This window comes from Platalea leucorodia (genome assembly GCF_965183815.1).
Source record: "Platalea leucorodia genome assembly, chromosome: 3".
NCBI classification, from domain to species: domain Eukaryota; kingdom Metazoa; phylum Chordata; class Aves; order Pelecaniformes; family Threskiornithidae; genus Platalea; species Platalea leucorodia.
The window spans coordinates 98,029,596-98,043,307 of NC_138825.1; the positions used below are offsets into that span (position 1 = coordinate 98,029,596).

General features: G+C 34.9%; 1 protein-coding gene across 1 annotated transcript in view; it reads left to right on the forward strand.

The window, feature by feature from the left end:
• EYS (eyes shut homolog) overlaps positions 1-13,712 on the forward strand; it is a gene marked incomplete at its 5' end in the record, with an annotated part of 904,266 nt that overhangs the window by 270,005 nt on the left and 620,549 nt on the right. Inside the window, 2 exons of the mRNA XM_082305491.1 lie at positions 11,250-11,372; positions 13,142-13,255. Of these exons, the coding sequence (XP_082161617.1) occupies positions 11,250-11,372; positions 13,142-13,255 (237 nt within the window). The remainder of the gene's footprint in view (positions 1-11,249; positions 11,373-13,141; positions 13,256-13,712) is intronic.

A 13,712-nucleotide genomic window follows, 5' to 3' on the forward strand; every position in this document is an offset into this window, starting at 1 on the left:
GAAGTACTGCATCCAGATCTGGGGCCCTCAGCACAGAAAAGACATAGACCTGTTGCAGAGGGCCCAGAGGAGGACCACAAAAATAGTCAGAGGGACAGAACACCTCTCCCACGAGGACAGGCTGAGAGAGTTGGGGTTGTTGAGCTTGCAAAAGTGAAGGCTCCAGGGAGACCTTATAGCAGCCTTCCAGTACCTGAAGAGGGCCTATAAGAAAGATGGGGGCAAGCTTTTTAGCAGGGCTTGTAGTGATGGGGCAAGGGGTAATGGTTTTAAACTAAAAGAGGGCAGATTCAGAGTAGATATACAGAAGAAAATTTTTACAATGAGGATGATGAAACTCTGGAAGGGGTTGCCCAGAGAGGTGGTAGATGCCCCATCCCTGGAAACATTCAAGGTCAGGCTGGACAGGGCTCTGAGCAACCTGATGTAGATGAAGATGTCCCTGCTCATTGCAGGGGGGTTGGACTAGATGACCTTTAAAGGTCCTTTCCAAACCAAACCATTCTGTGGTTCTATGTTTCTAATAATGAGTAATTCTCATTTCCCTTCTGCATGGTCAGACATAGGTGGCCAGAAGGTGGCAGAAATGATCAGAGACAACGTTATGAGTATTGTTATATTATAATACTTAATTTCAATATACCTCCCCAAACCTACCTTGGACAATGCTTCACAAAACAGCTATGCAAGATGGTTCCTTAAAGGAAAATTAAGCCAATAATGTATGCATCCCACTGAGAGATTCCATAATGTTGAGAAATGAAGCATTTGTTACTAAGCAGGAACACTCATACCAAAAAAAAAAGGTATATATGTGCATGGGGTGAGGTATGGGGGTATATAAACACGTATGCCAACACTCACATACATAGTTTTCCATTTTTCCTGTTATTTTTCTTTATTTTACAGACTTCCAAAGCTTGAGTTTTAGTCTACCCACTGCTCTGCTTAGTCCTTAACATTGACGCAATCTCTGGCTCCTCTCTATCTTCTTCTGTTTCTGATATTAGAAATAACATTTCTTTTCAGACATCCTTTTCCAGAAAACAGCTATAGACACCTAAAATTTTGGTCAATATGCTTAAAATCATATTATTTGTAAAGCAGTTAAAGTGATAATCAAACTATGGCCTTTTTCCAAAGCTAGTATGCTGTGTCTACTAAACATAATTTTTATATGTTTGGATTATATAATATTTAACGATTGTTTAGTCCAAAACTTCTATTGCTGGAAATCAGATAACTAATAAGTGATTTGTCCAATACATGTCTAAATATATTGAAATTTCTAATCAAGGATCTAGAGGTTTTGGAATTACGATCTGCTATGTTTTTTGGCAATCTCTGATTTAAAAAAAAAAAATCTGGAGTGTATTTATATGGACAAAACCAGAATGGTCTTTGTTCTACTGCCAATTTTTTAGCAATATTAGCGTTCCTTATTTTGGACAGCATTTATTCTTTTCCTTTGACATTTCCATACATTCATTTAATTCTCCACCTATGTTTTTATTCTGTCTTTATGCTTTCCTGCCCTTCTCTAAAATAACTTCCTTCTTCAACAATTCACTGCCAAACTAATCTTCTACTTCTGATCCTGCAATATACTGAAAAATAGCTAACATTTGTTCAGTTTTCATTTTCTATGGCTCTATTTGCATTAGTAAGGAGTAAAAATATTGTATAAAATTCTTGATGTTGTCAGCTAACAGAATTGCCTGGCCAGACCTTCAGCAAAGTCTATAGCTGTTGCATTATGGTTTTTAATCACTTTTTTTTTTTTTCCCCCTACTTATCCGTTACCAGAAACAATCTTGGGTTTTTTCCAGCTTTTCTGGTATCATATGGTGTTCTTGTCTGATAAGAAATGAAGGATCATATTTGGATCTTATAATTATACTACCTTTGATAACTATAAAAGATAAACTAGAAAATACATGATGGATGAAAGGTAATGACTATGTGCTTTCTCTCTGTCCAAGAAGTTGCTTAACAGCAAATTCTAAGAAATGGTTCAACCCCAAAATTTTTGTTGCGTATTATCTGCCAACTTAAGAGCATGAACAACATGAATAGCAGGCTAATGTATTTTTATTTGCTTACTTGTCTTCCTGAATTTTACTTTAAAAAACTTTTACACTCCTGAGGAAATATATACCCAGCTCTATGTTGCACTTCAGAAATCATTCTCTTTTAAATAAAGTCATTGAAAATACTTTCTGTAACAAATCTAATTTATCTCTAAAATAAGAATATTTCACAGGAGAGCTTTTTATTTAATCCAGTGTAAGATCACACTATGGGGGGCATCTCATCCTCTTATCTCCTTATTTGTGTCACATGAATTCTGAAAGGCAGGCAATGCCTCCAAGACGTGACTGACGGAGGAAAGCAACACTACTTGTGCTGATTTTACTGGGAGCTTCATATTTCACTGATCTTTTTTTCAGAGATGTTAAGCTGAGTTAAATTTTGTGTAATTATCAGAAGTTAGAAAATATATATTAATTATTACTGTTGTTGTTTATATTGTTATTATTGCTTTATAACCAGACCTCTTTACTGGTTTATAAGGAGGTGTTGTTTTGAATTAATCATGTACTCTATTGAGGGAATGAAAGAGCTATTTCTCCTCATTAAATCTTAATTCTTTCCACTAGAAACTCTTCCTATTCTTTTTCAGAAAAAAAATAGATTAGCACAATAGACACAATAGAAAGACTTTTTGGTGGTGATACACATTCAGGTAAGGCTATCAATAATGAACGGGAATTGGATATACAAGATACATCACTAAAAGTAAGTAATAGCAGCAAGCAATTATAAATTAATTCAATTAAAAGGAAGTGTCAAAGAACACTATTAAAGCAGGAAAAAAACCCTCAAAACATAAGCTGTTCCATATATATTCTATTAAAGCATGACTGTTGCATATATCAGCACTGAAAAAAGGACACACGGAGAAAGAGGTGATTGTTTTTTGTTTTAATTCTAGACAGCCAGAAATATTCCTGTGTAATCTACCTGGAAACTACCAGTGAGAGAAAAAAAATCAAACAAAGTCCTCTGAGGAATACGCTTTTACAAAACAGGCATTCTGAAAAAAACTTTTAAAGAATTTTTTTATTTCCTCTTTTTCCTCTTTTTTTACGAAGAAATATGGCTCTGCTTCTGCTTTCTCACTCATGGAGCACCATCATTTTAATTCGAGTTAATCTTGATACTGGTGCTCTGAATCAGGTGAGAATCAAGGCATGTTATTTATTTTCTAAGCAAATTAGCAACATTTGAGTGGTAAGATTTTTTTGTTTCTAGATTACTGATCTATTCCTGTGAACTATTATAATTTTTTATGTTTAAAAAATGCCACTGGCCTAGAGGCTGAAGCCAGCTGTTACATACTGACCTACTAGCAGCATTGCTTTTTCCCTGATTCTAACCAGTTTTGCCTGCTTTGGAAACAAATACCTCAAATATTTATTTTGGTCTTGTTACACATAATTTGTTTTAAAAAATATCAAAGTAGCATGTACAGTCACTCCTTTATAGAGGGAGGAGAGGAGTATGTCTCTGGAACTTAGCTTCAATTATCTGCTGAAGTTTTGCAATTTTTCAGGTCCTGCAGTTATGTTTCATCAAGTGATATCATATTAGACTGATCTATGAGATGATGCAACAAAAAAATGATATGGAAAAATCAAACCTATTTCTATTAGGAAATTTCTTACTCTTATTTTTTCATTATGCATAAGGGAATTTATAAATGCCGTAGTTTTTGCACGTAAATTACAAGAAGAGATTATATAGGAAAGGGTAATATATTACCTGTTGGTAGTAAGAAACAAGGAATGTACTGTGATATACATCACCTTCTCAGTGTGTCTTGACATCCTCCCAGAAGAAGCCACAAACCCTGACCACTTTGCAGTCCTTCTGGTAAAGTGAAAATGGATAACTGCTATTATTTCATAAGGTTTTTCTTTTTCCTTTCTACTTTTGCGGCTATGTTATTCTGCAGTTGTAAAATAGCATTAGGTCCTGTTCTAATGCATCATACCATGAAATGATAAGATAGTCTGACACATTCCAGGGCAGCAAGCACAGCCAGAATAAAAACTTATTCTGTGGCTTTTTAGTGTAAATAATAGAGAATCTTAAGTTGCTTTCTGTGGTACAGTAATCAAACTTCTGTTGTAATAGCTATAAGTCTTCTGGTGTATTTCTGTAAGATGTATAGACTATGCCTCTGTTCTTACTTAATCCTTTTTCTCTAGGTTTAATCCATCTTTTAGTGGAACTGACAAAAATGTTCCTACAGTACTGGAAGATGTATTTGGCCTTTGTGGTCCTTTTCCTAGGTTTGAGGGGTTTTTTTGAAAGAAAAACATTGTAGAGTAATAGTTCTCTTACATCTTCTCATTAAATTGTATGACTTCAGGTCCAGCTTGTCCAAAGCAGTAAAAATGGTCATTCAGCTCAGGCTGCTAAGAGAGAAGTGATGTGCTCATTAGCCCTTATTGGCAGAAAAAAGTTCGAGACAGGAGGAGAATGAAGAAAAAGAAAGTGACAGAAAGGTCAGATCTTACAGAGAAATTTGAAGACCACTAGCAGCAGAGTTTATGAAGTCACTCATTTTAAAAGAACTTTCTAGATAATTAACTTCTGTTCTGCTGTTTTGCTCTATATTCAAGAAGAGATTAAGTACCCTTAAAAAAAAAAAAAAAAAAAAGGGGATGAAATGTATAGCTGATATTTGTGTAACTCTTTAGAAGAGAGAAAGAAAAGTGTGGATCTACTTCCTAACAGAGAGAGAAAGTTGTTGACATATGATGCCAAGAAGTTTTCAACATCCTTTCTGCTTGACCTTAATCAAAAAAAGTCAACTACATTGAACTGTCTAAAAGGAAGATCTTTGACCATAAAAAAAAGAATAATCTAGAAAACACTTATATGAAAATGAATACTTTAAAGTCTGTTTGGCCACTGCTTCAGCTGTGGTATTTAGAAATGTTTCAGAGCAATTTCAGAGCTGTTGGCTTGTGGATAGGTCAAATAACAGAACTGTAGAAAAGAGCAGAGGTGAAGTATAGAACTGTCAGGTCTAACTTAAATTCTTGAAAAAATACTAGAGAAAATGTAAAGATGAATTATTTATAAGTATCTGAAACCAACAAAAAGATGACAATCACTAGGTAACATGGATTTCTCAAAGGCAAAATGTGTGAAACCATTGCAATTTCTGTTCTCAGGTGGTAATAAACCTTCTGGATAAGGAAGAAGTAGGTGATATATAGCTTGAGTGCATCAGCATTCTTGTAAGGAAACCAAGGGAACACTGTCTCAGTGAAACTACCACTAAACAACATGAACTCACTGGAAAAAAATAGTAAAAGATGATAGTGATTCAGTGTTGAAAAGAATTTCACTGGAAGTGTTTTGGGTCCGCTAATGTTCTTCATCAATGTTCTTCATCAATGACCTAGATGATGGAATTGGAAACATTGTGAACTTGCAGATGGCACCAATCTGGGGGAGAGACAGGCAAAAGCTCTAGCAATGGTCTGGAAAAGAAAGAAGATTCAGTTGAGTGAAGATGCATCCTCTTTGGCAGTCATAAACAAATACATACAAATTGGGAACAACCAGGCAGTAATCTGCAAAAACAGACCCAGAGAATTCAAGCTGAATGGGATTCAGCAATGTACTGGTGTTGTGGGAAAAGAAATCTCTATGCTGAGATATTTGGTCAGGAGTTCTGCTTATGTAAGAAGTGATGTAGTTCCCTGCCATATATCAGAGTGTACCAGCAGGCTCCTGCCAATTTGACCTTGCCTTGCTGACTTTGACTTCCCAGCTTCATCTCAGACCTACCTTGTCACTGCCGGCTGTCTGGTCATCACTGGGCTGTGGCAGACCCTGGTTCTCAGCATTGGACCTGCTCAGCTCTTCTCATTTGGGTACTGTGGGACTGTATTAGTTGTCAGTGAGACTGTGCCCTGCCTGCCTTGCTGTCACACTCCCTATATGAATAATAAAAGGTGATTCAAAATTTGAAACTAAACCTAGCTGAACACAGTACTTTAAAAAACGGTGTTAAGATGTAGACCTGCCATGGAGAGTCACCATGTGGAATGTGTGTGTTGCCAACCATTACCCATCTCCCAAAGGCTATTAATATTTATTGCTCTAAAGGATTTGTGCCTCTGTATGGAGCTGTAGGTATTCAGATTTTGATCATGAAACACAGAAAAAAGTCGTTATTATCCATAATGCTGGAGTTCACTGGTGAATGAAGATTGTTATCAGAAAAGCCCTGGTGTTCAGTAAGTAGTGACCAAACTCTTAGAGAACAGTTTGTTATTGTTAGAGAACTCAGTTTAATCTGACAATTTGTTAATTTGTACATACGCCAGATAATTTACGTTTAGGTACCCAGAGTTCATACTAACCTGTAATATCAGTCTGATTCCACAACGGACTGCATTCATGGAACAGAAATAACAATGCCCTTTAACTCTCCTGCGTAGGAGCACAACCGAAGCATGTGTCGGTAAAAACAGATCTCCAAGGTTGAGCAGCACCTGCAAATTTATCAGTGAAGGGAAATTACTGCACCTGTCCCAAGAATTTCTGCCCTAGCACAGAGGTGACTAGGACAAATCGTACAACAGTAATTGCTTAGTAAAAGCCTAGAAGGCGGCCAGAAAGGCATGTGGATTCAGGCTCATATATGGTATGCTTCTAGGTCTGCAAGGTCTACCTGTGAGGTCTGTCCACTGGGAACTATCTGAATCAGAATTGATCTAAGCTGACCAAGCTTCATTGGGTCCCAGTCATAGAGCAAATCCATTTTGGAGAAAAGATATTATCTGTAGCCTAGATGAAATCTCCTTTTGTTGCCTGTGACAGGTACATCAGCTTGCCATCATTGTCACATTAGTGTTTACAGTAAACAACATAATATGACTGCGGCAGAACTTCTGTGGTGTCAAGAATATTTTAAAATGTACATATATTTGTTGATACCAAAGTGAGTGAGTGGTAAGCAGAAGGTGTACTGACTGCTATTTAAGATTCCTCTCCAGACTAAATTGACCTTAAACGACGTATACAAGTTTTTCCTGAAAAAAATATTTTTTAAGTCTTCCTGTCAGAAAATCATAATGTAAAATTCAAAATGAGTTGTCATGATGACTTTTCAGCAGCCAGTAGAGCTTTTTGAGGAATATCCAATGAAATGTTATTTCATCAGAAAATGCTGACATGATGGGATAAAAACTGGCTTTTGGCCTAGGAGATTTATTTTTTTCACTTATTACTTAGTTGAGAAAACTTTGCAAAAGATTTAAAACTGTTGAAACACTTCACTTCAAACCTAAATGACAGAAAATTGTAAATCTGTTAAAATTATATTGCCTTAGAATATTTATCTATTTATTTCAGGAATGGAATATGTAGGTAAGAAACTAAAGTACAAACACCCTAAATACTCATAATAGCACATTCTTACAACATGTTTTAACTTTATTTCAGATTAGGCATACATAAACACAAGTTTTGACTTGTCCCTGAGCTAGACTGCAAAATAAAATGACAACTGAATATCTCACAGGAACAGAATACCATTTTTCAGATTGTGGCTGTTGTTAGATCAGGAAGTCTGCTTGTGAAAATGAGCAGTCTTCAGAGAACACAAAAGCTTTCTTAAAGTCACACATGCATCATTTCTCAATCTCTTTAATTTTAGAATATGAAGTTTTAAAAACTTTTAGAGAGCAATTCTGTTATTCTAATCTAATTGCTGAAGTTTGAATTGTCTTTACTGAGAATTAGTGGGTTTTGATCTCTGAGTTCCAGAAACCCTATATACAAGAAGGATACAACAGAGAAAATTGCATCTTCCACTGTGTCTTTTGTAGTTGTGACTGGTCACTTCAATACAACAATCACATGTATTTATTAGAGCAGATGGTCACAACAAAACACTTTCCTGTTGTATTGTCTGAGGCAATAGCACCATTTTTTTCCCGGTCTTTCATCCAAAGGTGGATGATTTTTCCTCTTTATTACCATTTCTCTATTTTGTTCAACTACGCTATTATTAGTTGCGTAGTTTTTACAATTTTTACGTTATGCATAACTTTTGCAATAAGCACAATTTTTATATTTGAAATTCCAGAGGACCCAAGCAAAAGCAGGATTTCATTATGATAGGTGTTGAATGACAAAAACAGCAACAATGACTCTGTCTCAAAAAACAAATTAACAGAAGGGGTTGTATGTTATTATTATCACACCCAGTGCAAATAAGAAGAAATTAGCAACCCATTAGTATGTAAAAATCTTAATGACAGTGAAAATATTGTCTGGGTTTTAAATGAATTTATTAAATTCTGATATTTGTTTCTTTCAGTCTGTTTAAGTTTTTCCCAGCTGTAATTTTAAGAGGAACCATATAACTTTTTCCCTGGAAGTAATATTAGTTTAATAAGAGTGAATGAATGCACATCAAATCCTGCTGGCCCTGACAATAAGCCTTAATGGGAGGTTCCAGCTAACAGCTTCAGATGTAGCTGCCATCCAGAATATAAGGAGCCATGTAGTGAAATTGCCATGAATCAGTCTGTGGCTGGACTATGTCAGAATGGATCACAATGCAATGATCTCCCTGGAGAGTTTAAGTGTCACAGTCTGACTAGTAAAAATCACTTTTGTCATGAGGCATTTGGGTTTGTCAGAAAGAAATGTCTGAAGAATATAAATGTGTCATTTCTGAAAAAAAAAATATTTTAAAGACTCTGCTGCTAAATTTCCATTATCTAAATTCATGAAGTATCATCTTTTGATTGTCTGTAGCAGAAAAATAAACCAACACTTGCTCATTTCTTTTTATAGGAAATAGCATATTCGTAAGAACTGCTGCTGAATCTGTTTTTATAAGAAACTTCATACAAAACCAGATGTTTAATATTAAAATTTGGCCCTGAAACCACCACCCTTTGTTCTTCAACTTAATACAGTAACAACTTCAGATATATTTGTCCATGCTGCAACACTTTGATAATTAATTCAAAACACCGAAATTAAAGCATACATAGGTTAACATCTTTATTTCCAATCTATAAAGTTATTATGAATACTTATTTTTAGTTTGTCAAATGAAAAAATCATGTTGGCTTTTCTATATTCAGTATCTCCACTTGGATGACAGTCACATAACCGCATATAACAGTTATACATATATCTGTGCATAACTGTTACCATCATTGATTAATGTTTCCATTTTACTTTATCGTAATTTTTCATATTAGTTTTATGTAGTACTTCAGTAGACAGATGTTAACAGCTATTTACGAAGGCAAAAATGAGAGAGGTACTTAAATTTTTAATAGCAATCAACAGGGAGGAAAACTTCAGCTGTGTGAGAATGTTACACAGCTGGTGTTTGGGATGGAATAGAAACATAGCTTGAAGACACCTTTCTGCATCTACTGATTTGGAAACTAAAGTGACTGCATGTGTAGGGCAGTTTTAATATGCATTGTCTTGTATTTATGCCTCAAAGGGTTGTTATACAAGCCAGGATTTCTAAATCGCAGTGTTTCAGCAATTTACCCTGATGGTCAGAAGTTGCTGTCTTACCTCATCTAACCAGCTGTTCAAAAACTAAAACATATTCCAGATCACGAGCTCTTCAGTCATGCCCTAAGTACATGGTTTACATTTCCTTTAATTTGAAGACTATGCTAAACTAGGCCCAAGTAGGACTGAACTTTTAAAATTTTGTAATAATTCATTACTCTGGATCTGCACTTAATAAATGCTATAAAAACTGGATTATGTTTAGTTTTTAAAGCTATTGCAATACACTGTAGGAATACAGATTTGTTTCAACATATTTGACCAAAGATTCTTCCTTTTTCTCCTTGTTGTGTAAAACATTGATGAACACAAGGTCAGATATGGGGCAACTCGATGGCACACTAGAATCTCTCCTGGCAATACCTATGCTACTGAAGCACAGCATTCCTTTATAAATCTTTTTTAAAATGAAATGTGAAGTTCAGATCTTCAGCCAGACTTGGTATCCCAGTTTGTAAGACATTGGAATTAATTATATTTAGCTCACTGAACCAAATCTCTGGTTTAAGTCTTTAGTGGCTTTTCATGCTGTAATTGTTAAATTATAATAAATTGGTCCAGTCTCTTTTGATCTTTGCTGGAACATTATTTTTGCAAGAATCTAAAAATCTTTAAAAACTTTTTAAGTGCTTGGTTAATAGGAGAACAGAAAACTATACTTCTTATACTTTAACTCACTGATTTTTTATGACAAAAGTTACAACAAAAATGTCTAAAGTTTGAAACCTGGTATTTCTATTCAGCACTTGGATCCTAGCTCCACACAAAATGACTGATTTTTTAATTGCTTTACATCAATTAATTAAAAAATATTTATTGGGTTTGAAAACAACCATTTTTCAGTGAAACGAAGAAAATTACTTGCAACTATTTTTTCTGTATGTTCTAAAATAAAGGTGCTGTCATCAATGAACCATGTGATTTTCTTGCCAGATGATGGCTTCAGAAACTATAACACCATGGCCAATATACCCTAAGTGTAAAATGTAGATTCATATTTTATCTTTGAATTTCTTTTTTAAATTTTGTGTGCATGTAGAGCTCAACAGGAAACACGGATGCTCAATGTTTCACAAGATTAGGTTTATTATTAGCTATAAGTTAACGGGTTAAAAAAATCAGTATCAATAAGCTGCCAAACCTGTCAGATCTTGTAATACCTGCTTTATAACAGAATGTATTGGGACAATTTTCTTTTTTGGCTTGGAAACATAGGATGTTTTCTTAGCGTGGTATACAGAACGCCACACCAAAAATGAGAAGGCTTTTGTCAAGAGTGTGCTTACTGATATTTCAATAAAAATAGGAATATCTGCATAAAACCACTTGAAGAAATTGATATTCTATCAAATTTTCTTGAAGACCCATTGTATCTTGAATTGTTTTTATTATTATTGCAAGTATGGCTTTATTATACAGTTCTTTTGTTCCATGAAACTGAAACTTTCAAAGAAACTGGAATATTTTACTCTATCCTAAATAAAGTTTTGAAATATAAGTAAGGAACACAAAAGTACTTAGCAAAATTGGTGTGTTACTTGTCTGTTTTCTCAGACTAAATGTGGTAATAAAGGTTTTATATCTTCTGTTGCTCTATTTTTCATCAGGTTTTACTGGTCAGTTTTGTGAAGCAGATGTTGCTGCCTGCCTGTCACAACCGTGTGGAGCCTCCAGCATCTGTAAAGACATATTGGGTGGCTATCTTTGTTTCTGTGCACCTGGTTTTATAGGTGGGTTCAAAGGAGTGTTGTTTAACAAGTTTAAGTCAGTCTTACAGCACAGACAAGAAGGTTATTCAAAAGTAGCCGTAGATACAATTTAGCAGTGTGCCTCTGATTCAGTCAGAAGCAACTTTTGTTTCCTGGCACACAAAAGTACTTGGCTGTGTAAGAGTATTCAGCTGTAAAAAATACTGACTACAAGGGACTATTTCCACTCCAATAACTCTTACTTTATACTATTTTAGACAGAGTGTCTGTCTTACACTGATGTGATTGCAACTCCCAGCCATGCGCAAGTTGGCCTTAATTTATCTGCTTTGTGCTTCCTGTAACAATAAGGCTGCAGTAACAAGGGCCTCAACTGCCCAATATACATCCAAGATTCTGGGCAGGTTTAACTACTCATGCTTAAACCTACCCTGCAGGTCATTGTCATTAGTACAGAGTCTGACTAGATTAAAATTAGTTTGGTTATGTCAGCATACTGTCATGGTAATTCCAGATTTCAGTGTAAAAAAAAAAAGAACTTTTCTAAATACACATTCAGATCTTTTTGATCACCTGTATGATGAAATAAAGCGCAGTACGAATTCCCTGGAATTCCCTGAGTGGCAGGTCAGCTCTGCAGCCCAGATCCATCCTGTCTAACTGCAGAGACTTTGACGGGGCTCCTAAAGCAGGAATAGGATGACTCTAGAGTCTCTCGTGATAGTCAAGGAGGAAAGAGGCTACCAGAGGAATTCAGATCTTGAGTAGACTCCATACCTCTTAAATTGTTGCTCTACATCCTAATGTAGGCATCCATTTAGATGAAATAATCTGTAATTTAATAGCTGTAGTATTTGTGTCTGTAATATAATGAACTGCTATATCTTGTTTCTATGGTTGGTTTATTTTATTATTATCAAAATATAAAGTAAAATTGTTTGATGTTAGTTGTGATAATTCTTGGTGAGGTCTCATTTTATTGGAATGTTTGTTTAAATTCTTATATCTACATAATAGTAGATTATTATTTTTAATTTATACTTTCTCTGTTGCCAGATAAAGACCTCAAAACCCCTCTGAAACAATCAGGAACTTTTTACCTACCTTTTAGGCATAAATAATAATAAATTTGAGGCCATTATAATCTTTTTGGATAATTCATATACAAAATGCAAATAAATAGTTTCTGAGCTTTGTTCTACCTCAAAGGCCAGAAAAAATATTAGGTATGTATCATTCTCAACCAGAAGTCAGCATCTATAATTTTTTCCTCAACATATATAAAAATATAGGGTAATAGCTAACTTTTTGATGATTAGTTTCAGAAAAAATTTCTTAAAATATTTGGGCATAATGGAAGCCTTTCCCAATATTTCCCATAGAGATCTTCATAACAAATCCAGAAATTAATAAAACGAAAAAGAATATTATAGAAAAAGACTGTGATATTTTAATATTTTGTCTTAGAAATCATACTTACACTTTTGTGATGTTTCAGGAAAACTCAAGACTTTACTGCCCTTAAAATACGAAAAGATGCAAATTTTTGAGTAAATCTATAAATGAATCCATAAAATTCCCATCCGATCTTTGTTGAACATTATCTGTTAGATATACATTTCACTTTTGCCTTTAATCAACAAGAAATGAATTCCCCAAAGACAATTCATGGCTCATTGGTAAAAGTCCCCTGTACCTAACCTCAGTTATTTCATTTTGTTGTTGCTGTTTGCACTGGTGACTCACCGGTGGCATGTTCCTAATGAAGTGAATCCTTCACTTGTTTCCAGGTAATAACTGTGAGATTGAGGTGGATGAATGTCTTAGTGACCCTTGTCACAATGGAGCTACTTGTGTTGATCATCTGAATGCCTTCAGTTGCGTCTGTCAGGATGGATTTCAAGGTATTAAAAAATCCATAGAACTCTAACTTCGTAAATCTACTTTGAGTCTTACACCAATTTTTTAACATATTGGATGAGATGCGTGTATACTTATTTTAGTGTCATCTGAAGTTATAAACATGTAAATTCAGCATAAGCGCATCTTGACTAAAGTTATATCTACTTTGTTTTCATGACAGCATGGAATTAGGTGTTTTCTGCTGGTGGCTTAGCTGTTGAAAACGGATCAGTGGGGTTCAGTGAAATTTTGCAAATAGCATATACTGTTTTCTGTAAGCTTTTTAAACTGTTGGCAGATTTAATATAATAGAATCAGAGAAAAAACCTGTGCGGGAAAGGTTTTGTTCTTGGCATATTTGTACAATTTATATGAAATATGTAATCACTTTGATAAGTGGATGCATTAATATCTGCAGCTATTCTTTGCTTTCAGCTCAGATTAGGAATTTAAACTGCA